This window comes from Heterodontus francisci, chromosome 32, assembly GCF_036365525.1.
Source record: "Heterodontus francisci isolate sHetFra1 chromosome 32, sHetFra1.hap1, whole genome shotgun sequence".
Lineage (NCBI taxonomy): Eukaryota > Metazoa > Chordata > Chondrichthyes > Heterodontiformes > Heterodontidae > Heterodontus > Heterodontus francisci.
Genome location: NC_090402.1, coordinates 48290802 through 48315209, shown reverse-complemented (window position 1 = coordinate 48315209; position 24408 = coordinate 48290802). Strand labels below are relative to the sequence as shown.

The 24408-nt window shown below is 43.6% G+C and overlaps 1 protein-coding gene across 2 annotated transcripts in view; it reads left to right on the top strand.

Annotated features, from left to right (window-relative positions):
- Nucleotides 1-24408, top strand: part of fkbp15a (FKBP prolyl isomerase family member 15a) — a 115952-nt gene that overhangs the window by 55722 nt on the left and 35822 nt on the right. For both annotated transcript variants that reach the window (XM_068012751.1, XM_068012752.1), the window contains 9 exons: nt 242-336; nt 2497-2599; nt 3350-3459; nt 4247-4351; nt 5313-5407; nt 9486-9588; nt 18798-18969; nt 20171-20307; nt 20594-20749. In XM_068012751.1, coding sequence (XP_067868852.1) covers nt 242-336; nt 2497-2599; nt 3350-3459; nt 4247-4351; nt 5313-5407; nt 9486-9588; nt 18798-18969; nt 20171-20307; nt 20594-20749 — 1076 coding nt within the window. The remainder of the gene's footprint in view (nt 1-241; nt 337-2496; nt 2600-3349; nt 3460-4246; nt 4352-5312; nt 5408-9485; nt 9589-18797; nt 18970-20170; nt 20308-20593; nt 20750-24408) is intronic.

The window sequence follows — 24408 nt, the reverse complement described above, 5'->3', positions numbered from 1 at the left end:
CTAAAGTGACAGTTGCTAGTTCTCGACAGACTGGAGATTGAACCTGAGATATCCCTTGTCTTCTGTTGCTGAGTCATTCCACAGTTGCCACCCACTCACTACTGGGCAGCTATTCCTCAGAAGTTTGCTGACTTAGTTTTGCATTTTAAACCACTCCTGTACTTATTCCTTATAGATGGTTACTTTCCTGGATTATCTCCAATTTTCTGTTTCTAATATAAGTTCTTTTTTGTATTAACAGTGCCAATTTCTATGCACCCATCATCCTCTGCAGCACTAATGCCAGTCACTCTGTCTGCACAACAGGGATTGGCTGGCAGTGGACAGTCTTTCCAGGTACACTGCAAAATCTTAAATCAATTTGGGCTTGAGTGAGTGGTGTTAAGGGGAAAAACTTGTCGATCCCAAATTTTATGTAATTTGGAACTCCAAGGCTTGTCCCCGATTAGCATGCAGTCATCCAGAATGTTTCCTGCCTGTTTTCAGATACTGAACTGTTGAATTCACCCAAATGAGCTTTTGTGCTGTTACCACTTTATGACTTGTTAATCATACCCCGAGCTCCGCATCAAAAAATTATCAGCTGACTAAGCAACACACCACAATGAAGAATTCTCACTGCCAGCAAACCAGGAAGTAACAAGCAGGTTTTATCATTCATATTTTTAGAATTTTACAGAAAAAACTTGCATTTATATAGCACTTTACAACCAACTAAGTACTTTTTAAGTGTAGTCACTGTTGTAATGCGGGACACGTGGCAGCCAAGTTGTGCACCACAAACAGCAATGTAATAATGACTAGTTAATCTGTTTTTGTGATGTTGATTGAGGAATAAATATTGGCCAGGACACAAGGGTAACTCACCTGCTGTTTGAAATAGTGCCATGGGGTCTTTTACATCCACCTGAGCACGCAAATGGGGCCTCGTTTTAGCATCTCACCTGAAAGATGACACTTCCGACAGTGCAACACTCCCTTAGTACTGCACTGGAGTGTCGGCCTTAATTTTTGTGTACAAGCCCTGGAGTAGAACTTGCATTGGAACCTGGAACCTTGTGATTCAAAGCCGAGAGTGCTTCCAAATGAGCCACAGCTGACGCACACAATCAAAATCAAGATTGGAACATACATATGGGATTATGGGCGGTGCAGTGGTTAGCACCGCAGCCTCACAGCTCCAGGGACCCGGCTTCGATTCTGGGTACTGCCTGTGCGGAGTTTGCAAGTTCTCCCTGTGACCGCGTGGGTTTTCGCCGGGTGCTCCGGTTTCCTCCCACAGCCAAAGACTTGCAGGTTGGTAGGTAAATTGGCCATTGTAAATTGCCCCTAGTGTAGGTAGGTGGTAGGGAATAAGGGATTAGTGCAGGGTTAGTATAAATGGCTGGTTGTTGGTCGGCACAGACTCAGTGGACTGAAGGGCCTGTTTCAGTGCTGTATCTCTAAATAAATAAACTTAATTATTTTAAAACTATAATTTTTATCATTGAATGGAAAGAAATTGACTTTTCGCATATATAAAATTCGTTCTTCAGGGCCAGAGCTGTTGGTCAATAATTGACTTAGTTACACCTCATTCAACAAGGCATAATGTCAAGTGAGAATAATAGCATAAAAAGTGAAAGTTCATGTGCATTACATGATTTATAATTTCCATCTGTGAGGACTTAAACAGCATACCTTGTGGAAGAACGGGGAATCACTGACAGCAGCTTCTGGCATTTACATTTAACTACACGTGTGCAGATGCCAGAAGTTGCTGTCAGTGTCACAGAGTAAGGATGGTGAATGCTGACTGTTTCACCATCGTCATAACTGCAGAATCCGGGCCTATATCACAAGTATCGACATCAAGCCATGTAAGGAGATGCTAGGAAGGATGAGCAGAAGATTGATGGAAGAGTTAGGCTTTAAGGAGCGTCTTGAAGGAGGAGAGAAAAGCAGAGTGTTTCGGGAGATAATTCCAGAGCTTGGAGCCTAGACAGCCGAATGCACAGTTACCATTGGTAGAGAGATAAAAATCAGGGATGCACAAGAGGACAGACTTGGAGGAAGGCAGAGATCTCGAGGATTATAGGCTTAAGAAGGTTACAGAGATGGGGAGGAACTAGCACCTAATGCTGCAAATATCTACTCCATTTAAATCATTATTATTGGGGACAGTGTCTCTATGCCAGCCCTTCTCTCCATCCCTGGGTTTTGGGCAAACCCCTTCTTGTGTTGCTTTGTTGATTGCCACATGCTGTAGCTTACCAGAGCACAGATTATGGCTTCACTCACTTTAGTGAATCAGCCTCTGGAATTACCTGTTTGCATGAGCCTATAGTCTATGTTCACTGATTCCTGATCCTTTTATAACGGTTGGAAAGGTGTCTGCCTGCCCAGCTAATGGAGAAGTCATGGAGTTCCCAGCTGTGGTAGGTGGATTTGAAAATGAAGGAAATTTGATGTTTTTAAAAAAACAATTGTAGTCAATTTTTCTTATCTTTAATTCAGCCATACACAGGGATATCCTATAGTTATCCACAAGGCCATGCTGCCCAGACGCAGATTCAAACTGTTGGACCGATGTTCCCAACCCAGGCACCACACTACCAAGGTATGAGTGTTGTTTGTACCAGGATCTATGATGATCATGCTGCATTTTTTGGTTCATGTGGGCTTCTGGAATGAAGTTTAAACTGTCAGCCTTTATGTTTGGAGTTTGAGTAACCAGTGCTTTGTGTAATCTGAAACAAAAACAAGAAATGCTGGAATCACTCAGCAGGTCTGGCAGCATCTGTGGAAAGAGAAGCAGAGTTAACGTTTCGGAAGAAGGGTCACTGACCCGAAACATTAACTCTGCTTCTCTTTCCACAGATGCTGCCAGACCTGCTGAGTGATTCCAGCATTTCTTGTTTTTGTTTCAGATTTCCAGCATCCGCAGTATTTTGCTTTTACTTTGTGTAATCTGCTTTGTTGCAATTACTTAGTCTTGTGATTCGTGTTTATTGCCTAGTCGGTTGGGGTGTGAAGGGTGAGGTAGTGTTGTGCACTTTGCTTGATGGGCGTTATGTTTATGGGGTCTTGATGTCCAACTGGTACACCGAGCCCCAGTGACTTGCCCTCCTGCGCTGCTCTCAGTGGAGCAGCAAATTTAAATGGGTGGTTTGTGGTTTTAGCGAGGAGATGGAATGCTGTTGTGTGGTTTATTAAATTACGTAAATTTGATCTCGAATTAACATTGAGCAAGTTCAGCATTTTATAACCTGCAAAGTGTCATAGCGAAAAAATAAATGGTCGCTCCAAGCAAAAAGATTTCAATACCCTTGGTGTACATTGTTGTGATTCTTCTCCTCTGGCTTTATAGCTGCTGGTGATGTCACTTCCTTTATGATGACAGAGGCACGGCAGCATAACACTGAAATCCGATTGGCTATTAGCAAGGCATCAGATAAAATTGACCAGCTTTCACTTAAGGTGAGTTGATATTGGAATCTTCAGCCTGGCTTGTTACAGATTGCAGGGTCAACAACTAAAAAAAAACTGAGAGGGTGAGCATGTATAGACATAAACCTACATCTGCAGTCTGTCTATCCATGGATGATCAAATTTTCTTGGCATGGACAATAAATGTTGCTTTTAGTGGTTAGCACCGCAGCCTCACAGCTCCAGCAACCCGGGTTCAATTCTGGGTACTGCCTGTGTGGAGTTTGCAAGTTCTCCCTGTGTCTGTGTGGGTTTTCTCCAGGTTTTCCGGTTTCCTCCCACAAGCCAAAAGACTTGCAGGTTGGTAGGTAAATTGGCCATTATAAATTGCCCCTAGTATAGGTAGGTGATAGGGAAATATAGGGACAAGTGGGGATGTGGTAGGAATATGGGATTAGTGTAGGATTAGCATAAATGGGTGGTTGATGGTCGGCACAGACTCGGTGGGCCGAAGGGCCTGTTTCAGTGCTGTATCTCTAAACTAAACTAAACTTGCCAAGTCCATAACTTTAGAATTAATAAGTTTAAAGAACACTGGATGAAGAGAGAATCGGGCTTGGTTATGACATCCTTCATGGTCAAATGGGCTGCTGACACTTGATGCTGATATAGGGACTATCGACGACATGTGTTTGGATGTGGGAGTCAGGTATGTGAGCTTGAGGTATGGCAACGTAAAGCATGAATGTGAGGCCACGGGTAAAAGTGATCTAACTGATTTAAGAAAAAAAACTGTGCCTCATTTTGGGAGAATGATGTCTGTCCTTGCATGTTGCAGATGGAAGATTTGCAGAAACATGCAAGCGGGCCCTCGATCCCTGGCATTTCATCGGTAACGATGGAAACCAGCATGATCATGCATAACATCCAAAGGATTATTCAGGTAACTGCAGTCTGTGTCTCATTGTTAGGTTTGTGGAGAAGATACTATAGAGTTTTTTTTTTTTGGAAGCTCCAAGCTTATGACATCCTGTGGCCTGGTCAACTGTGTATATCCAACTGCCTTCCTCCTTCCATGAGATGCGGGGAGGATTATGGAGTCCTCACAAATTATTAGGCAGTTGCTTAGAATGGAAGCCCAAACCATGAGAATTTGGCACTTCTTGATACTGAAAAGCTGCTGATGTTTGGATTGTCGTCATTCCTTTGTGACATGCTCTTGTCACCTTATTATTCTTTCTTGTGGCATCCATACAATCTCCTTTCTGCAGACTTTTATGTAACTCACAATCTTAAACTAACAATTTAAAATTAAACTTATCGCACAAGCCTCATTTGCAAATTGGTATTCTACGTGGAAGCAGTGGTGTCTGTGGTGCCCCATTTGTTTCCCCCTTATCTGTACCCTGCAAATGATTTGTAACTCCCTATGTATCTCTATCCCCTCCCATATAGCCCATCCTCAACCAGCTCACCTGCAGTTAAGATTTATGTAACGTAGCGACTGAGGTTGTAGCCCACAACACAATGTTAAATGAGTTAGGAAGAGGTTGTGCTGAGAACTCTGCATTGTGGACTTTGTGCATATTTAATCAGCAATGGCAGTATCTTGGTTTGTATTGTAAGTCACTACCACTGTTCTGGGTGCATTAATGACACTAGCGCTGCGCCTGGTGTATATATTACTGGACACCAACACAACCCTATATGTGTTACGAAGCCCGATACTGGTGTTGTGCTTGAACACTGAACAGCTTTTATTGTGCTCTGGCATATATGCTAATGGTCAGTGGCACTCTGACTAGAAGTATTAATAGCACCTGCACTATTTTCTGGTGTGCGTCATTAGCTAGTGATGTTGCTGTGCTTTGTTTGCCTTTTTCATCCACTCTGATCCTTCGCAGGAAAATGAGAGGCTGAAGCAGGAAGTGTTTGACAAAAGTAGTCGGATTGAAGAACAGAATGGGAAAATCAGTGACCTGATCCAGAGAAACCAAAGGTACTGGGGTAGAAATCAAACAACTTTGACCCTGAACAGTGTGAGGAAAGTTAAAGGAATAGATTGAGACAGAAATCAGTCTTTGGTATCAGACGAGCCAATTTATTTAGATTCGTTATATTGCTCGTGCTTGAAGTAATGGGGGTGGGGGGGAGGAGAACTTCCATTTCACCACTTGGAACAAGCATCCATCCTCTACAATTATGCAGAGCTTGGGGTGCCTCGAACCTTGGACAGCTCAAATCCAAAGAGTCAGTTTGCTGGTTTATATCAATATGGCCTTGCTGGTAGTCTGTTGAAGTGGACTTGTTGGTTTTTGTTGACTTAATTGCATTTTTTTTTTACATCTGGTGATGATTAATCCTTCCTGTGCCAGCCAGACTTGTCCAGGTGCTGTTAATGAGTATATTTATTGACCAGACTTGTCCTGTGTTCATGTATGAACATGTCCATGTCCACATATATGATGGAACCATGTCAGTTTTGAATATCTAGGCTTTCAACTGATTTTTTAAAACAACCCCTAAAAGTTTTTTTAGTCAATGAAAATACATTTTTAAAGTTTGTTCCTAACTCCAAATGGACAGTGGCACTGTCTGATAGGGTGGTGGTTAGAGATTCATTAGTCTTCAAAGGGGGATTGAATGTGGAGTGGACCTAACTGGATTGCTGTAAGAAAGGCAGCACAGACACGACGGCTGGATGACCTCCTTGTGGACTGTACTAATCTCAAAAGGCTTTGGAGAGGGTACAGAAGAGGTTTACCAGGATGTTGCCTGGTCTGGAGAGCATTAGCTATGAGGAGAGGTTGGATAAACTCGGATTGTTTTCACTGGAACGACGGAGGTGGAGGGGCGACATGATAGAGGTTTACAAAGTTATGAGCGGCATGGACAGAGTGGATAGTCAGAAGCTTTTTTCCAGGGTGGAAGAGTCAGTTACCAGGGGACATAGGTTTGAGGTGAGAGGGGCAAAGTTTAGAGGGGATGTGCGAGGCAAGTTCTTTACACAGTGTGTAGTGAGTGCCTGGAACTTGCTGCGGGGGAGGTAGCGGAAGCAGGTACGATAGCGATGTTTAAGAGGCATCTTGACAAATACATGAATAGGATGGGAATAGAGGGACACAGTCCTCGGAAGTGCAGAAGGTTTTAGTTTAGGCAGGCATCAAGATCGGCGCAGGCTTGGAGGGCCGAATGGCCTGTTCCTGTGCTGTACTGTTCTTTGTTCTTGTCCAGATGCTGCTGTTGAGTATACTTCTAGACCAAACTCTTCCCATGTTTCATGTGAAACATGTCTGAGATGGACCTGTCCATATTTATGATGGAACCATGTCAGTTATCGAGTCAAGGTTTTCAGTTGACTTATGGCAACCCGATAAAACTATCCTCAGTCAATGAATATCAATTTTTAATATTTTGCTCCCAACTCCAAAATGCATAGTGACATAGTGCAATAGTATGATGGACATAGATTTAATAGTCGCTTTCAAAAGGGAAGTGAATCAGTGCTTGAAGGAGGAAAAATTGCAGGTATATGGGGAAAGAGCAGAGGTGGGATGAACGGGATTGCTCTTTGAAGATCTGGCACAGATTGGATGGGCTAAATGGCCTCCTTTTGTTGTGGTTCTCTGATTTTTTTTTTTAAGCCTGTGTGGATTTAATACTTTTTTAGGCATCTGCGATAATTGGATAGAGATTCAGTAGAAGCTTTCAAATGGGAATTGGGTAAATGCTTGAAGGGAAAAATTGTAGGGAGCAATGTAATTGGACTAACTGGATTGCAGTTTGAAAGAGCCGGCACAGACTCGGTGGGCCGAATGGCTGCCTCTTGTGCTATGTAGCTTGTGTTGATGTGGGCTAGCTTAATATTTGTTTTTTTTTTAGGCATCTGGTGATAATTAACTCTTCCAGTATCGGCCTTACTTGTACAGGTGCTGTTGATGAGTATACTCATAGATTAGACAGACTCTTGTATTGCACGTATAAACAGATCCATGATTGGCCTGTCCACATGTATGATGGAACCTTGTCAGTTTGAAAGTCTAGGCTTTCAGCTGGTTTTGACACACTGCTTAAAAGCTGTGTTCAGCCGATGAAAACCTGTTTTTCATACTTTGCTCCCAATTCTGAAATGGGCAGTGGCAGTGCCTGATAAGGTGATTGATAGAAATTCAATAGTAGCCTTCAAAAGGGAATTGGATAAATACTTGCAGGAGAAATTTTTTTTTAGGGAGCATAAGAATGGGACTAACTGAATTGTTCTAAGAACAAGATGGCGGAGACTCCAAGCTGCCCTAATCTATGATCCCATCTATGATACCATTTTGTTTGGCAGCGAAGGCGACCTTTTGGCGCATGAGGGGTTAATCATCTGAGGTTCAGGGTTAAGGCCTGTTGTATTTGGGTCTTTGGAACGTGAGTAGACCATTTGGCTCATTGAATCCATTTAATTTTCGTTGATCATATTTTAATTCCCTTTATCCATATCCTTAGCTATCCAAGTAATGATCCTTCTCGCTTTCAAGTGCCTCAACTTAGTCTCCATCTATGATGCTGAGACACAGTGTATTCCACAAACCTTTGTGATGCGGATGTTGAATTCCCTGACTGGAAACCAAAGCTGTGCGGCCCTAGTGAATGCTGCATCCTATCTGCAGGACCGGTAGGGTAGACTAGCAGTGGCAGTGTCACTGGGAGCAAAGGTCCACCTTCCATATCCTATCAGAATTCAGCAGGATAGGAGATTGAGTCTAGTCCACTGCTCTTTGAAGCACTAACACCTGTTAACAGCCATTTTACGAACGTAAGAACAGAAAAGCAAGAGTTGCATTTATATAGTGCCTTTCACGGCCACTGGATGTCTCAGAGCATTTTATAGTCAGTGAAGTGTAGTCACTGAAGTAATACAGGAAGCGCACAGCAAACTCTCTCAAACAGCAATGGGATAATAACCAGGTGATCTGTTTGGTTTTGTTTTTGTTTTGTTGACTGAGGGATAAATATTGGCCAGGGCACCAAGAATAACTCTCCTGCTCTTGTTTGAAATAGTGCCATGGGATCTTTTACATCCACCTGAGCAAGCAGATGGGGCTTCCTTTTAACATCTCATCCGAAAGATGACACCTCTGATATTGCAGCATTCCCTCATTACTTGATATTTGTACTCAAGTCCTGGAGTGGGACTTGAACTGGAAACCTTGTGACTCAGAAGTGAGAGTGCTGAGCCACAGCTGATAGAAAAGGAGTAGGCCATTTGGCCCTTTGAAACTGTTCTGCCATTTTGATAGTTTGTGCCTGATCTGTACCTCACTCCATTTACCTGCATTTCACTCCATATTCCTTGCTACCCTTATTTAACAAAGATATATTGATCTCCGTCTTGAACATTTCAATTGACTGAGCTTCAACAGCTTTTTGGGGAAGAAAGCTCCAGATTTCCACTCCCTTTTGTGTGGAAAAAGTGCTTCCTGATTTTGCTCCTAAATGATCAGTGGATTTCTCCACCTGAGAAAATACTTTCTTGATTCCCTTTGTCAATTTAAAGACTCTATTAGATCTCCCTTCGACTTTCTAAACGTAAAGAAATACAAGCCAGACTTATCCAAGCTGTCCTTTATAATTAACACTTTAAGCCCCAGTGTCATTCCACCAAATCTTTGTTCTATCCACTGCAAGACTGACAAATACACATCTGTGGTTTGGTGCTGAAAATTGAGCACATTACTCCAGTTGGGGTGTGACCAAGGCTCTACAACTGAGAAAAAGGGGGAGAGGGTACAAATTGTTACATTTTTGTATATTGACAGACTTTTTCAAAATTACTGTATTTGCTGTGATATCTGCTTATTTACTGCTAATTTCCAAATGATCAAAATTACTAGGCAGTCCAGCAAGTCAGGTCTGATAAGTTGGTGCTTTAAACATTTGAAATAGTGTACTATGACCAAAAATGGGGTCTGACTGATCAAAATTGTCAAGCATGGTAATTCAAACTTTGCCCTGCCTTCATTCTCATTTCCGGTTCTTTCTCACTTACTTGTGTTCCCCTTTCCTGTTTATTTGTCTCCCTCTTCTTGCAGGTATGTGGAGCAGAGTAATTTGCTGATGGAACAGAGGAATGACTCTCTGATATCCTCAACGGAGAATAACCAGGCTCGCATCCTGCTTGCAGAGCAGGAGAAGGTGAGATTGTGTTGCCTATACCCATGTAAATGTGTTACGGTTACAGTGAAGCTGAGGTGGATTCTTCATGATGGGAAGATGGGGGGAGGTGACGTTGAAGTGGACTGGTTCCAGTGTGGAATAATCAGTGCAATAACTTCAAGAAAGTGGAAGCCTCATTAATAATCAGATTGTGACAAAGTATGAATCCTTGAAAGTAATAATTGCTGAACACAATAAGAAATTTAAAATACTAATGTAAAGTATATTGTTACTGAAGGTGTGTGATATTATTGACCATGTGCAGAATCAGTGAAATGAGCCTGGCTCATGTTCTGGCCTTGCTGACAACATTCTGGAGATACCAGGCAGCTTTATTCTGTTTACTTGTGGACATGGACCCACAGCACAAAACTATCCTTCATTTGGCGCTAAATAATAATCTCCTTAAGACAGGATGGTGGATGTGATAAATTAAACCTGTCAGAGGTTCTATTCTAAATATAAGGCTGGGGGGGTGTACGATGGTGAGCTAGAGTGGAGCGACCTTAAATCTGAATTAATTTGATGTGACTTGCGAGTTCTTGATGCTGAAACAAGGTGTCCAAAATGGCAAGTGTGTTGCATCTTTTGCTTGAGCTCAGAATTCACAAAAAATCAAGTCTTGGAAATTGGTAATATTTTCCCACTGCTGCATACTGTTATTGAGAGAAAATATCACTTTCTGTATGGATAGACCCTGCCGATATGACACGTAGAAATCATAGAAAATTTATAACCCAGAAGGAGGTCATTCAGCCCATTGTGCCCGTGCTAGTCGACAAAAAGCTACCCAGCCTAATCCCACCTTCCTGCACTGGGTCTGTAGCCCTACAGGTCACAGCCCTTCAAGAAGATATCCAAGTACTTTTTAAATTTTTTTGTGCTAAGTCAGTAAACCAAGTACCAGTGGTTTCTGGAATGTATCACTGCCTCCTCCACTGGTAGAGAAACACCAGTCAAAGCTCACTCTACTTGTGCTGTGGTCTTTTGGGCCATTGTGCAAGGGTTTTCTCTCAACTCTATTCCGTGTAGTCCCCATGCAGATAGTGTTTTGTGAATGCACGTAGGTTACTGCCTTGCTGTGATTGCTGAAGCTGATTACTCTTGGAAAGAAGTCAGAACAATCTCCAATGCCTGTTGTGATTTGTACATGACGGTTGAGTGATTCAGGTATAATTAAAGTACTTGCAATCGGCACAATCATCCTGTCTTTGAATGTAGTTTCATCTCCATGTATAAATCTCTGACCCTTAGTCTGGAATACTTGAAATATATTTTTTGTTCCCTGCCTTATTGCATCATTAATTTCACTGCTGCTGCCACCACCTCCAAAAGGCAGGTGGTATTCAAACTACAAAGCTTTGTGTTTGCCTGTGAGGGCAAAACACATGGCTATTATAGAATGCCAAACCTGTGTATTTAAAAAAAAAAAAATTTGTTTCCTCCCCTCATCTGAAGATGCCAGGGTACAGTCGTGCATGTGTCAGTATCCTTCTTGTATCTCTTCCAAGGGGGAGTGGATGGTCAGCGATTGTTTAATGGGCTACTTAAGCATTGGGGCAGCCGTCATAGCTGAGTTTGCCTGTCCTCATCAGGCAACTCACATGCAAAGTTCTCTGGATAGCAATCATGGGTGAGTGGCTTCTTTCCCTTCTGTTGCCTAGGATGCTGAGGCTAGTTGCAGTGCCCCTTGGGCCATTTCCTCAAATCAAGACATCCAATTCTTAATAACCAAGTTCCAGTGGGATTGAATAAGCAAAGAATGAGAGTTATATCAAAGATAGCAATCTAAGATGCACTGTGCTCAATACCAACTGATGTACTGTGTGTAGGTAATGTATTAGATGCATACTCAATGCTGAGGAGCCTAAAATTTTAAACCGAGCCAAACTGTTTTTGGGTCCAGAAACACACTCTTTGCCTAGGTGCAACAGCTGCATAAATGGTGTGGATGTGGAGTTATGCTCTGTATTGTGTGCTGAATGCCAAGGTCTACTTTCAGGAAGGTGTGTGTTACGTTTGGTGTTTGAAAGCTGCTAATAACATTTGGTGGTGAGTCATGAAGATGGAACATTTTAGTGACCGTTGCTTTCATGCAAGCGTTTGTGCTCGCTGCTGTTCTCTGTATGTGTGCTTCACTTACTGTCAGTCTATTTCTCTTCCCAGCTTGCACTGCCAGTGGAGTTGGCAAGAGCTCAGGTGAGGGAGCCCATCTTGTGCTTTGTGTGTGATTGGCATAATTTCCACACTTTCTGGGTTCAGTTGACCTAATAGGTAAAGCAAAGTGCTGCTTGGTTGGAATGATAAGTAACCTGAAATAAAAACAGAAAATGCTGGAAATACTCAGTAGGTCTGGCAGCATCTGTGGAGAGAAAAACAGAGTTAATGTTTCAGGTCTGTGACCTTTCATCAGAAATGTAGTAGGTTTTGAGAAAGTCAAAGAGGAGAGAGGCAGGAAGAACAAAAGGAAAGGTCTGATAGGGTGGAGGCCAGGACAGATTAAATGATGAAAGGTTTCATCGTAAAAAACCAAAGGGAGTGGTAATGGAACAAGTGAAGAAACAAAATGTGTGTCTGGGTGAGTTGTGAATGGCTGTCCAAACACAAAGGGTTTAAGAAGAAAATGATGAGGGGAAAGACCCATTGAAACAAACATGAAAAAAGAAAAAAATGGGGACATAGGTTATGATTTAAAATTATTGAACTCCATGTTTAGTCCAGAAGGCTGTAAAGTGCCCAGTCAGAAGATGAGTTGCTGTTCCCTAAGCTTGTGTTGAGCTTCATTGGAACACTAATAGGCCAAGGACGAAGGTCAGAGTGGGAGCAAGGTAGAGAATTTAAATGACAAGTGACGGGAAGCTCTTGCGAACTGAAGGGAAGTGTTCCGCAAAGTGGTCACCCATTGTGAGCAGTGAATGCAGGATACTAAATTGAAAGTACAAGTAAATCGCTGTTTCACCTGGAAGGAGTGTTTGGGGCTTTGGATGATGAGAAGGGAGGTGATTCAAGGTCAGGTGTTGCATCTCCTGCGCTTGCATGGAAAAGTGCCATAAGAAAGGGGGAGGTGTTGGGGGTGACTGAGGAGAGGACCAGGGTGTCCTGGAAGGAACGCTGCCTTCAGACTGCTGAAAGGGGAGGGTACGGGGTGGCATCATGCTGGAGGTAGCACAAATAACGGAGGATGATGTGTTGAATACGGACGCTGGTGTGGTGGGAGGTGAGGACAAGGGGAACCTTATTGTGGTTCTGTGAGGGAGGGGAAGGGGTGAGAGCAGAAATGAGTGAATTAGGTTGGACACGGTCGAGGGCCCTATCAACCACGGTGGAGGGGTGGTGCAGAGTCCTTGGTTGAGGAAAAAGGAAAACCTATTGGAAGCACAAGTATGGAAGTTTGCATCTTCTGAACAGATGAGCTGGAGAAACTGGGGGATTGGAACAGTCCTTACAGGGTGTGAGGAAGTGTAGTCCAGGTAACTGTGGGAGTCCATGGGAATATACCATATATTGGTTGATAGGCTGTCTCCAGAAATGGAGACAGGGAAGTCAAGGAAGGCAAGATAGGAGATGGACCATGTGAAGGTGAGAAGGGTGGAAATTGGAAACCAGGTCGATGAAATTTTCCAGTTACCAGTACCACTTTTTTCGGCTTTGCATCATGAAACCTTTGTCATTTAATCTCTCCTTCCTTCCACCTCATCACAGACCTTCCCTTTTGTTCTTCTTTCCCCCACCCCCCACTTTTACTTGTTCAAAACCTATTGTACTTCTAGCTTTTGACAGTTCTGATGGAAGGTCACAGACCTGAAATGTTAACTCTATTTTTCTCTCCAGATACTGCCTGTCCTGAGTATTGCCAGCATGTTCTGTTTTTGTTTGATTTCCAGCATCTGTAGTATTTTGATTTTGTATAAGTAAACTCCTTCCTTGCTACATGTGCCTGATAGCAGCAAAATTCATCACCTGCTCAGTTTGCCATTTGCAAATTATTGTTTCACTTCAGCTTTCTTACATGCTACCCCTCTCCTGGACTTCACCCCAGATCCTGCGCTTCCTCGAACAAAGCAGAACTTCACTGCTTTTTACCCCCTCCACCCACCAATGCTTTTCTACTTCTGAAGTGGCTCATGCTGGCTGCTCAGACACTGTTCATCTCAGTGAGCGTCACTGGTTAGATTACAACTTGGCATATGAGAGAGGAGTGATGCAGAGGTCCCAATCTAGTCCTCATCTGACATCTTGGTCTGTATGGCTCAGTGTATGTAATGTAGTATTAAAATTTCAGGAGCTGTCAGATACCGTAATTAATTAGTTGGAGGTGCATGTGAAGGGCTGTGGGGTGTCTGACTTTGACATTCTGTCTGATGAAGAACTTTGTCTTCACTCAAATTCTTTGATTTGAAATGTGCTCTATGTGTGGGTGAAGGAATTGCAGACCAGTGTCCTCTCTGTTGTCATTGTGCAGCATTCTGTGGCTATGGAGAGGAACTGATTACTCATCCTGGCTCTCTATCACTGGTGTTCTGTAAACAGGCATTGTGTAACGGAATCTGTGAGTTGTTTCGTGTTCTAAGTGTGTAATCTATCCTCTGGTTGACATCAGTTTGTGTGTGTCTGCCATCCCGTGTATACCCACCATGGGGCATGCTTGGATGTTAATTAATTTAAATCCAATCTTGCTATTTGGAAGTGGTTGAAAAAGCAAGTAAGCTTCCATTCAGAATTATGGAGTAGCCCAGTGTAACTCCCAGTTGCTGGTTATCTCAGCCAACAACAGCCCACAGCATCTAAGACAGTTTTTAAACCACACCTGTTCTACCCAAGAACAGAGGAGGGAGGAGGGGGTATCATGTCCAGATACATAGCTGAAGGGATTTGCTCTTTCCTTTCTACATCTCTACTTCCTGAGGGTAGTGAATTTTGTACTGCAACGATTATTGATTTCAGACCAAGTCTCACGCCATTCTGACTTGGAAATATATTGCCATTCCCTCGTCATCTCTGGGTCAGTACCCTGGAACTCCCTACCTAACATAACAGTGGTGTTCCACAGGGATCCGTGCTGGGACCACGTTTGTGATATACGTAAATGATTTGGAGGAAAGTATAGGTGGTCTGATTAGCAAGTTTGCAGACGGCACTAAGATTGGTGGAGTCGCAGATAGTGAAGGGGACTGTCAGAGAATACAGCAGAATATAGATAGATTGGAGAGTTGGGCAGAGAAATGGCAGATGGAGTTCAATCAGGACAAATGCGAGGTGATGCATTTTGGAAGATCCAATTCAAGAGTGAACTATACAGTAAATGGAAAAGTCCTGGGGAAAATTGATGTATAGAGAGATTTGGGTGTTCAGGTCCATTGTTCCCTGAAGGTGGCAACACAGGTCAGTAGAGTGGTCAAGAAGGCATACGCCATGCTTTCCTTCATCGGACGGGGTATTGAGTATAAGGGTTGGCAGGTCATGTTACAGTTGTATAAGACTTTGGTTCGGCCACATTTGGAATACTGCGTGCAGTTCTGGTCGCCACATTACCAAAAGGATGTAGATGCTTTGGAGAGGGTGCAGAGGAGGTTCACCAGGATGTTGCCTGGTATGGAGGGCGCTAGCTATGAAGAGAGGTTGAGTAGATTAGGATTATTTTCATTAGAAAGACGGAGGTTGAGGGGGGAGCTGATTGAGGTGTACAAAATCATGAGAGGTATAGACAGGTGGATAGCAAGAAGCTTTTTCCCAAAGTGGGGGTTTCAATTACTAGGGGTCACGAGTTCAAAGTGAGAGGGGAAAAGTTTAGGGGGGATATGCGTGGAAAGTTCTTTACGCAGAGGGTGGTGGGTGCCTGGAACGCGTTGCCAGCGGAGGTGGTAGACGCGGGCACGATAGCGTCTTTTAAGATGTATCTAGACAGATACATGAATGGGCAGGAAGTAAAGAGATACAGACCCTTAGAAAATAGGCGACAGGTTTAGATAGAGGATCTGGATCGGCGCAGGCTTGGAGGGCCGAAGGGCCTGTTCCTGTGCTGTAATTATCATCTTTTTTGTTCTTTGACTGTGGATGTACCTACACTACATATATTGCAGTGATTCTCAAAGACCCACCACCACCTTGTCTAGGGAAATTTGGGATGGACAGTAAATGTGGGCCTTGCCAGTGACACCCGCCTCATGTGAATGAATAGAACATATAACAGGACTAATGAAAAGTAAGGAGTGTGATAAGTTAAAACACATGGGAAAAACAGCTGCAGGAGAGGGCCTGTTGTCCAAACAGTTCTTTACAGTGATGCCTGTAGCTTAAGGAATAAAACAAGTGAATCGGAAGCTCAAATTCAACTTAATGGTTGTGACATAGTGGCTATCACTGTGAAAGAGGGATTCCATTTCATGGGACACTAGTACCAATGATGGGACAGAAAGGAGCTGTGCCATTGAGACAGCATACGCCTAAACCAAGCTGGGACCAAAGTCCTGGCGAAGAGGATAAATATGGCTGTTGAAAGGAGTTTATACCAATAAAAAGGGGAAGGGCATAAACTAAAATAGCGTAAAGATTTGAAGAACGTATGATAGCGAAGCCAAGTTGTCTTTGACAACATCTTCCAAACCTGCGACCTCTATAGCCTAGAAGGACATAGACAGCAGGCTATGAGCTTGGCTTGACTGGGAGATTAAGACCTTATAATCTGTTATATTTAGGAAGGCTAAGGATACCGGAAAAGGAGGTGGTGTATCTATATTGAACTTGAGGTCATCCAAAACTCTACTGTTTATGTCCTTTACATATACCAAGTCCCACTCATCTATCACTCCTGGTAAAGCAACACCACAATTTTAAAATTTCTCATCCTTGTTTACAAATTTCTCCATGCCCTTTTCCCTCCCTATCTCTGTAATCTCCTCCACAGCCCCATAACCTTCTGAGATATCTGTGCTCTCTAATTCTGTGCCCATGAGTATCCCCATTTTTAAACGCTCCACCATTTGTGGCCATGCCTTCAGCTGCCAAGGCCCTAAGCTCTCGAATTCCCTCCCTGAACCCCTCCACCTCACGACCTATCTTTCTTCCTTAAGATGCTTCTTAAAACCTAATTCTTTGACTAAGCCTTTGGTCATCTGCTGTAAGATCTTATGCAGCTCGATGTTAAGTTTTGCTATACAACACTCCTGTGAGTAGCCTCGGAATGTTTTCTGATAAAGGCGTTTATATAAATACAAGTTGTTGATAAAGGACAATATTACAGCGTTAGAGAGGAAATCAGTAAGGGTGATCAGGCAGTAGAAACTCTGCAGGTAGAATTGATGAACAGATAAAGATCTAAGACTTCGGTGGGAGCTGGCTACAAACCTCCTGTAGCAGTGATAAAGTAGTGGGATAAAAAAACACAGATCAGAGAAACTTGTTTCAAAAACAGAGTGGTTATAATGGCAAACTTTCTCGCAAACTGGGAGAAGTGAAAAGGCTTGAGTCGATACCAATTTAGGGGCACAGTAAGTAGTTTACATGAGTGGAAAATTGCAAAGGGTCATTGATAGATTGTGGGTGGGCAAAAGTGGAAGATGGAATCATACAATGGTTACAAAACAGAAGGAGGCCATTCGGCCCTAAGTGTCCATGCCAGCTCTCTCAAAGCTACTCGGCTAGTCCCACTTCCTTGCCTATTCCCTATAGCCTTGCAGATTTTTTTCCCTTTGGATAATTATCCAATTCCCTTTTGAAAACCATAATTGAATCTGCCTCCACCACATTCCAGGGCATTACCTAGATCCTAACCACTCATTGCGTTTTTAAAAAAAAGTTCTTAATGTCGCCTCTTTTTTTTTTGACAATCACCTTAAATGGGTGTCCTAGGTATTCAATGTGGCACAGTGAGAGGTTATCCGCGATGTCCGAAGAAAGATCAGAGTATTTTCTAAATGGTGTGAAGCTAGGAACTGTGGAGGAGTAAAAAGATTTAAGGATTCATGTACAGAAATCACAAAACTAGTGGACATGTATAAAAACTAATTTAGAAGGCTAATGGAATTGTTGGCCTTTATCTCAAAGGGACTGGAATGCAAAGGGTTACAGTTATGTAAGGCTTTGGTTAGATCCCATTTTGAGTACTGTATTCAGTTTTGGGCATCACATCTCAGGAAGGATATATTGGTCATGGAGCAGGGTGCAGCGCAGATTCATCAGAATGATATGTGGGCTAAAAGAGTTAAATTATAAGGATAGGATACCTAGACTAGGTTTGTCTCCCCTGAAGAATAGAGGACTAAGGGTACATCTCATTGAGGTGTTTAAAATGATTAAAAGATTTAATAGTTTTTCTTTTTCTTTACTATGTCCTCTGCTTGGGGAGCCCAGAACAAGGGGGCATAACCTTAAGATTAGAGTTAGGCTGTTCAGGGTTGATATTAGAAAGCACTACTTTACTCAAACGGTAGTGGAAATCTGGAACTCCCCATCCCCACTCCCCTCAGCCAAAAAAGAAGCTGTTGCTAGGTAAATTGAAAATGTTAAAACTGAGATCAGTAGATTTTTGTTAGGTAAGAGTATTAAGCTTAATGGAACCAAGGTGCGTAAATGGACTTGGGATACAGATCAGCCAGGAACAAGCTCAAGAGACTGAATGGCCTACTCTTGTTGCTAAGTTCCAGTGCCGGGCTGTTCATGGATCGTTTTTCACTGCTGTTTGACCCAAACCTTGTAGTACACAAATGTATTGGAGGAACTGGATACAGAATGATTCCACAGAGATGATAACTCCCAAGTATGAAGAGAGATACAGGAACGCTTAGGACACTAAATGGATTGGTGCCTGCTGTGTTGACAATCTTGTGTTTGTTGATTTACAGTCATGGCAGTTTTCCTATAGTGCAGTGGTCAGATAACGTGGTGTCTCTTTTAGTTGCGCCCCCTTTGACCAGCTTGCTTTCTGTCGAAGGTTCTTTTGTTTTACCGGCTTGTTCAGTCTTTTGTATTGATGGTGCCCTCTAGCCAAATGTCAAGACTCCCTTCCTAGCACTGTGAATGTACCTTCACCGCATGGACTGTAGCGGTTCAAGAAGGTAACTCAGCATCCCCTTGAGGACAATTTGGAATGGGAAACAAATGCTAGTCTTGCCAACGATGCTGTCACCCCATGAAGGGAAAAAAAAGCTCAAGTGAAAGTCCTTATTTTTTTCCCCCCCATTGTGACTCAGGTTAAGGTGACTGAGGAACTAGCAGTGGCCACCAGCCAAGTTGCCAAGCTGCAGCTGGAGCTCACAGCCCACCAGAAGAAGGAGATGGAGCTGCGCAACCAGCTCGCATCAGCATTGCAGGAGGCAGAGGATCAAAGGCTGCGACTCAACAATGTGGAAGTCCAGTTAACAGGTACACGGGATGGCTCAGAACTCTTTGGGCTGCAAATCAGTAGTGAAGAGAGAGATCTGTGAGTGTATGTACAGAAATCTTTGAAGATGGCAGGGCAGATCAAGTTATTTAAAAAAGCATATGGTGTAGTGGGCTTTATAAATCATGGTGTAGAGAACAATAACAAGGAAATTATGCTATCTCTTTATAAATCACTGATTAAGGACTCCGTAGGAAGGATGTGAAAGTCTTGGCGAGGTGGATCCAGGGATGTGGGACTTCAGTTATGTGGAGAGACTGGAGACGTTGGGAGTTTTTCTCCTTCAAGCAGAAAAAATGCAGGGGAGATTTAAGAGGTGTTGATAATTATAAAGGGCTTTAGAAGAGTAGCTGGGGAGAAACTGTTTCCACTAATGGGAGGGGATGGGGCTTGTGGTTGGTAACCAGAGGATACGGACTTAATCAGCAAAAGAATCAGAGGGGAGATGAATTTTTTTGCACAGTTGTGATCTGGGATGCATTGCCTGAAAGGGTTGTGGAAGCAGATTTAATAGTAACTTTGAAAAGTGAATTGGATATATGCTTGAAAACTTTGCAGGGCGATGGGAAAGAGCAGGAGAGTGGATCTAGTTGGACAGCTCTTTCAAAGAGCTGACAGAAGTAAAATGGGCAGGCTGACCTCCTGTGTTGTATGATAGCACATATACAGCATGAGCAAATCATTAAGCTTTCTGCTCCTTTTGTCTTGAGTTAGGGTGCCTGGGAAACTTGGGCAGCCATCGTGTCTTTATTTTGCTTCCCTGTGCTCGGAAAGAACCTGGCATTTGCTTGCTGTTTCTCCTTTTGACCTTGTGAAGCTTGGTTGGAGGCTACAGAAGAATCATGGCTAGAAACAGCTGTACGCCCAAGCCATTGCTTTACTGCTGTAGGTCAGCCCGCTGCACTGCACATGAAACTGGTTGGTACGTCTCTGTCACCATAGCCGAGATTGGGAATTCTGATAAATGGAGAGTGATTGTGTCATATGACTCTTGTATTACTAGCCCTATAGGTTTGCCCATGGTGCTGTGTAGTCTGAGTGGAGTATGTTTAGGCAGGCATGGAGGCTGCAACGAGTCCATGGTGGATTAAGCCTATGACTGGTTGTTTCATCAGGGCGAGATTGTTGTCTGATTTGCTCGGTAGCTAATTTGTTCACCTGTAACCAGCCTTTGTGCCTCAGAGCTGCAGGAGGTGTCGAAGCACGCTCAGACTCGGTACAAAGCAGAGAAACAAAGCCGTAAGGAGCTTGAGGTGAAGGCCGCCAGCATGGAGGAGGAGCTTGTAGACCTGCGAGCCGAGATGGAGAATCTGGAAAAGGTAGAGAGAAAAGTGATTAAGTGGGGTAGATCTGGGTGGCTACAGCTGTGATTGATGCAGATTGCTTTCTTATTTGTGATTAGCTTATCTATCTGAGAGTGTGAGAGTGCAGTATGTTGGTTTAGTAGTATGCTGTGCAATGAGATGGTGAAATGCAAATTATACCCATGCATTCCTGGTGATCCTGTACTCTGCCCGATGCAGGCTGGAGACCTGCTTCTATCCAGGAAGAACTGGGGTGAGTTGCCTCCTATTCTCTTGTGGTAATTGAGTCTTCTGTGCTCAGAGTTTAGCAGAAAGAAAGAGAAAAGCAGTAACGGAACGGCAGCGAGCAGAGGAGGAGATGGATGAAATCCGGAAATCATACGAGCAGGAACTGGAAAAAGTGCGGTCATTGCTGAAGAAAACCCGGACATCGACTGACCAGGCTGCAGCAGAGCAGGTAAAGGGAACGGCACCATAGCACAGCGGCTAAGAGTGGGTGGAGGGAGTGGGCCGTTCACATCCATGTTTAACGTTCCGTACTGGGTTCAGCCCCTTTGATTTACCGTTCCTCCATAAGTTTCTGATCGCAACCAGACTGCATGGGAGTTTGAAGCGGGTCGATGGTGGGAGGCACTTTACCACACACTTGCGTCTTGTGGTCCGTTACACAAGGGTGACACGGAGGCTTGAGTACACTCGACCTCAACAAAGTTGACGCACGCGCTGCAATACTGGATTTAAATCTGAATGAAACCCAGAAATTGCCTCATCCTCCAATGTTTTATGGCTGCAAAATTTATTTTCCCCAAACAAGCTTACTGTGAGACAGATGGGGCTGAGTTTTATAGAACCCTTGACGTCGGGAACAGTTGCGGGGGTGGGGGGTGCACGAAGATCGCTCTGGAAGAGGCCTGCCACTGACCCCGCGCCTTGAGGGCCTGGCCCGATCTCATTTGAGGTGAAGAGGCCCCGTGGTGGCCCTGCAGCCACCCCTCCCCTTCTATTCATTTTTATTAACTTTAAAATAACTGTCTCTTTAAAAATTTCACTTATCATTTAGGGCTCTGAGCCCTTTAAAAATGGAGCCTGTGCATTGGTGCCGGACGCCGTTGCCCTGGATGGTTCGCCCACCTCCACATCATTGTGGTGGGGGGGGGGGCGGCCACCCCGGCCATGCTAATAAGCCGCTGCATTTGGAATCACGGCGGCTCCCCGAAGTGCGCCCCTTGTGTGCGGGCCACCATTTTCTTTCGCCCGCCGTCGCAATAGAATCCAGCCCATGATGTGCTGATTGCAAAATGGGCATTGATAAGGTGACCACTTGTCCCATCCTGCAGCATCCAGAAAGATGATAAACTGATTGTTGATCCATCACAGGCTCCAGCTGTTTCCCTGTATATCCCAGCTGGGTTGAGAAAGGTGACCTTCTATTGGCAAATTGTGACACCCAATACAGTGTTGCACAAAAGTGGCCAGTGCTGGGAGCCATGGTTCAGCATTATCTAGTTTCGATGGCCAAACCATAATGTGCAGCAACCCTTAACTAAAGCTCTTTAAGAAAGAAATTAAGTTTTTGGAACATTAAAAGACACTTTAATCTCCAGGTAAACACAGTAGCCAACATTTGGAATATAGGAGCAGGAGTAGGCCATTCAGCCCATTGAGCCTACCCCGCCATTCAAAATGATCATAGCTGATCATTCACTTCAATGCCTTTTCCCCACACTATCCCAATATCGCCTTAGGTCATTTGTATTTAGAAATCTGTCAATCTCTGCTTTAAACATACTCAATGACAGCTTCCACAGCCCTCTGGGGTAGAGAATTCCAAAGATTCACAATCCTCAGAGTAAAGAAATTTCTCCTCATCTCTTTCTTAAGTGGCTTCCCCCCTTATGTTGAAATTGTGTCCCCTGGTTCTGGACTCCCCAACCAGGGGACACATCTTAGCTACATCTACCCTGTCTATCCCTTTTAAGTATTTTGTAGGTTTCTGTGAGATTACCTCTTGTTCTTCAAAACGGGCCCAGTTTTCCCAATCTCTCCATAGGACAGTCCCACCATCCTGGGAACAAGTCTGGTGAATCTTCGTTGCACTCCCTCTGTGGCAATAATATCCTTCCTAAGGGAAGGGGACCAAAACTGCACACAGCACTCCAAGTGCAGATTAACCAAGGTTCTATACAATTGAAGCAAGACTTCACTACTCCTGTACTCAAATCGTCTTGCGATAAAGGCCAACATACCATTAGCCTTTCTAATTGCTTGCTGAACCTGCATGTTAGCTTTCAGTAACTTGTAATGAAGCATAAACTTCATTTTTCACACTCTACCATAGCACATGCAATACATAGTCGAGCTGCTCCATCTACCACAACAACAACTTGCATTTGTATAATGCCTTTATCCCAAGGCACTTCACAGGAGTGTTATCAAACAAAATTTGACAACAGGCCATAGCAAGAGATATTTGTACATGTGACAAAAGCTTGATTAAAGAGGTAGTTTTAAGGAGCATCTTAAAGGAGGTGAGAGATGGAGAGGTTTAGGGAGGGAATTCCGGACTTTAGGTTTTAGGCAACTGAAGGCATGGCTGCCAGTAGTGGAGCAATAAAAATTGGGGATGTGTAATAGACAAGAAATGGAGAAGTACAGAGTTTTAGGAGGATTGTAGGGCTGGAGAATGTTATAGAGATTGAGGGTCGAGGTCATGGAGGTAGTTGGAAAAAGGGATGAGGATTCTAAAATTAAGGCAATGCTGGACTGGGAGCCAGTGTAGGTCAGCCAGCACACATATGATGGGTGAATAAGAGTTAGTGCAAGTTGGAATACCAGCAATAGAGTTTGCTTGACCTGAGGTTTATGGAGGGTGCAAAGTGGGAGGCTGGCCAGGAAAGCATTGGTATAGTCCATTCTTGAGGTAACAAAGGTGGCGCAGTGGTTAGCACTGCAGCCTCACAGCTAAGGGACCCGGGTTCGATTCTGGGTACTGCCTGTGCGGAGTTTGCAAGTTTTCCCTGTGACCGCGTGGGTTTTCACCGGGTGCTCCGGTTTCCTCCCACCGCCAAAGACTTGCAGGTGATAGGTAAATTGGCCATTGTAAATTGTCCCTAGTGTAGGTAGGTGGTACGGAATATGGGATTACTGTGGGGTTAGTATAAATGGGTGGTTCTTGGTCGGCACAGACTTGGTGGGCCGAAGGGCTGTATCTCTAAATAAATAAAAGCATGAATGAGCTGAGGCAGGAGTGGAGATGGACAATATTATGGAGTTCAAAGCCTTGGTGATGGAGCAGATTCATGGCCAGAAGCTCATGACACCGAGGTTGCAGTCTGGTGCTATCTTTGGGGATAAGGTAACTGCATTGTCCTGCACTACTCACAATTTAATAAGTACTGTTACGACTGCCTGCTCATCACAAAGCTTCCAATCAAAATATATGATTCTGATTGCAGTGGGAGCAACGCACTGTCAGATCAATCCCACCACTCCACAGATCACTTAACATATCACTTTAAACTTTCCAAATTCAAGAAAACCACAGCCAAATTGACCATCTATTAACCCTTGAATGAGGCTAACCAAATCGGGTATCTTTAGATCAGCAAATTAACTGTTTAATTAGAAAAGCTAAATTCTTAGACACTACTAAGATATAACAACATTTAAAATAGAGAAGTTAGTGTCCCTGTAGATATACACTCCTGCCAAAGTGAAATCTTCCAATGTGGAACAGTCCGAGGTTGCTTGAAGTTCTCTCAGCTGTCCAATGGGGGGAAAAGTTCTTCAACAGCAGGACAGTCAGTAGTCTAGTTCCAGTTGAAGTGATGCTCTTTTTCCAACGATGAATTCAGCAATCAACAACTTGCAGACTCTTTTCAATGAATCAATTTGGCTTTAGAATTGTTTTGAGGGGTGAAAAAGTGATCAGTCTAAACTTCACCTTCAGTTTAAATTATCAGAGAACTCTGACAGGTTCATGCTGGTCCAGCTGTCTGTCTGTGTCTGTTAACTGTCTCTCAAAAGCCAGATCAAAAATGTAAGTTCTTCTCCGAATGGCTGTTGCCAGGTAACCAGGATGCATTCTTTGAAGCTGGTTGGTTCCCTCTCCATATG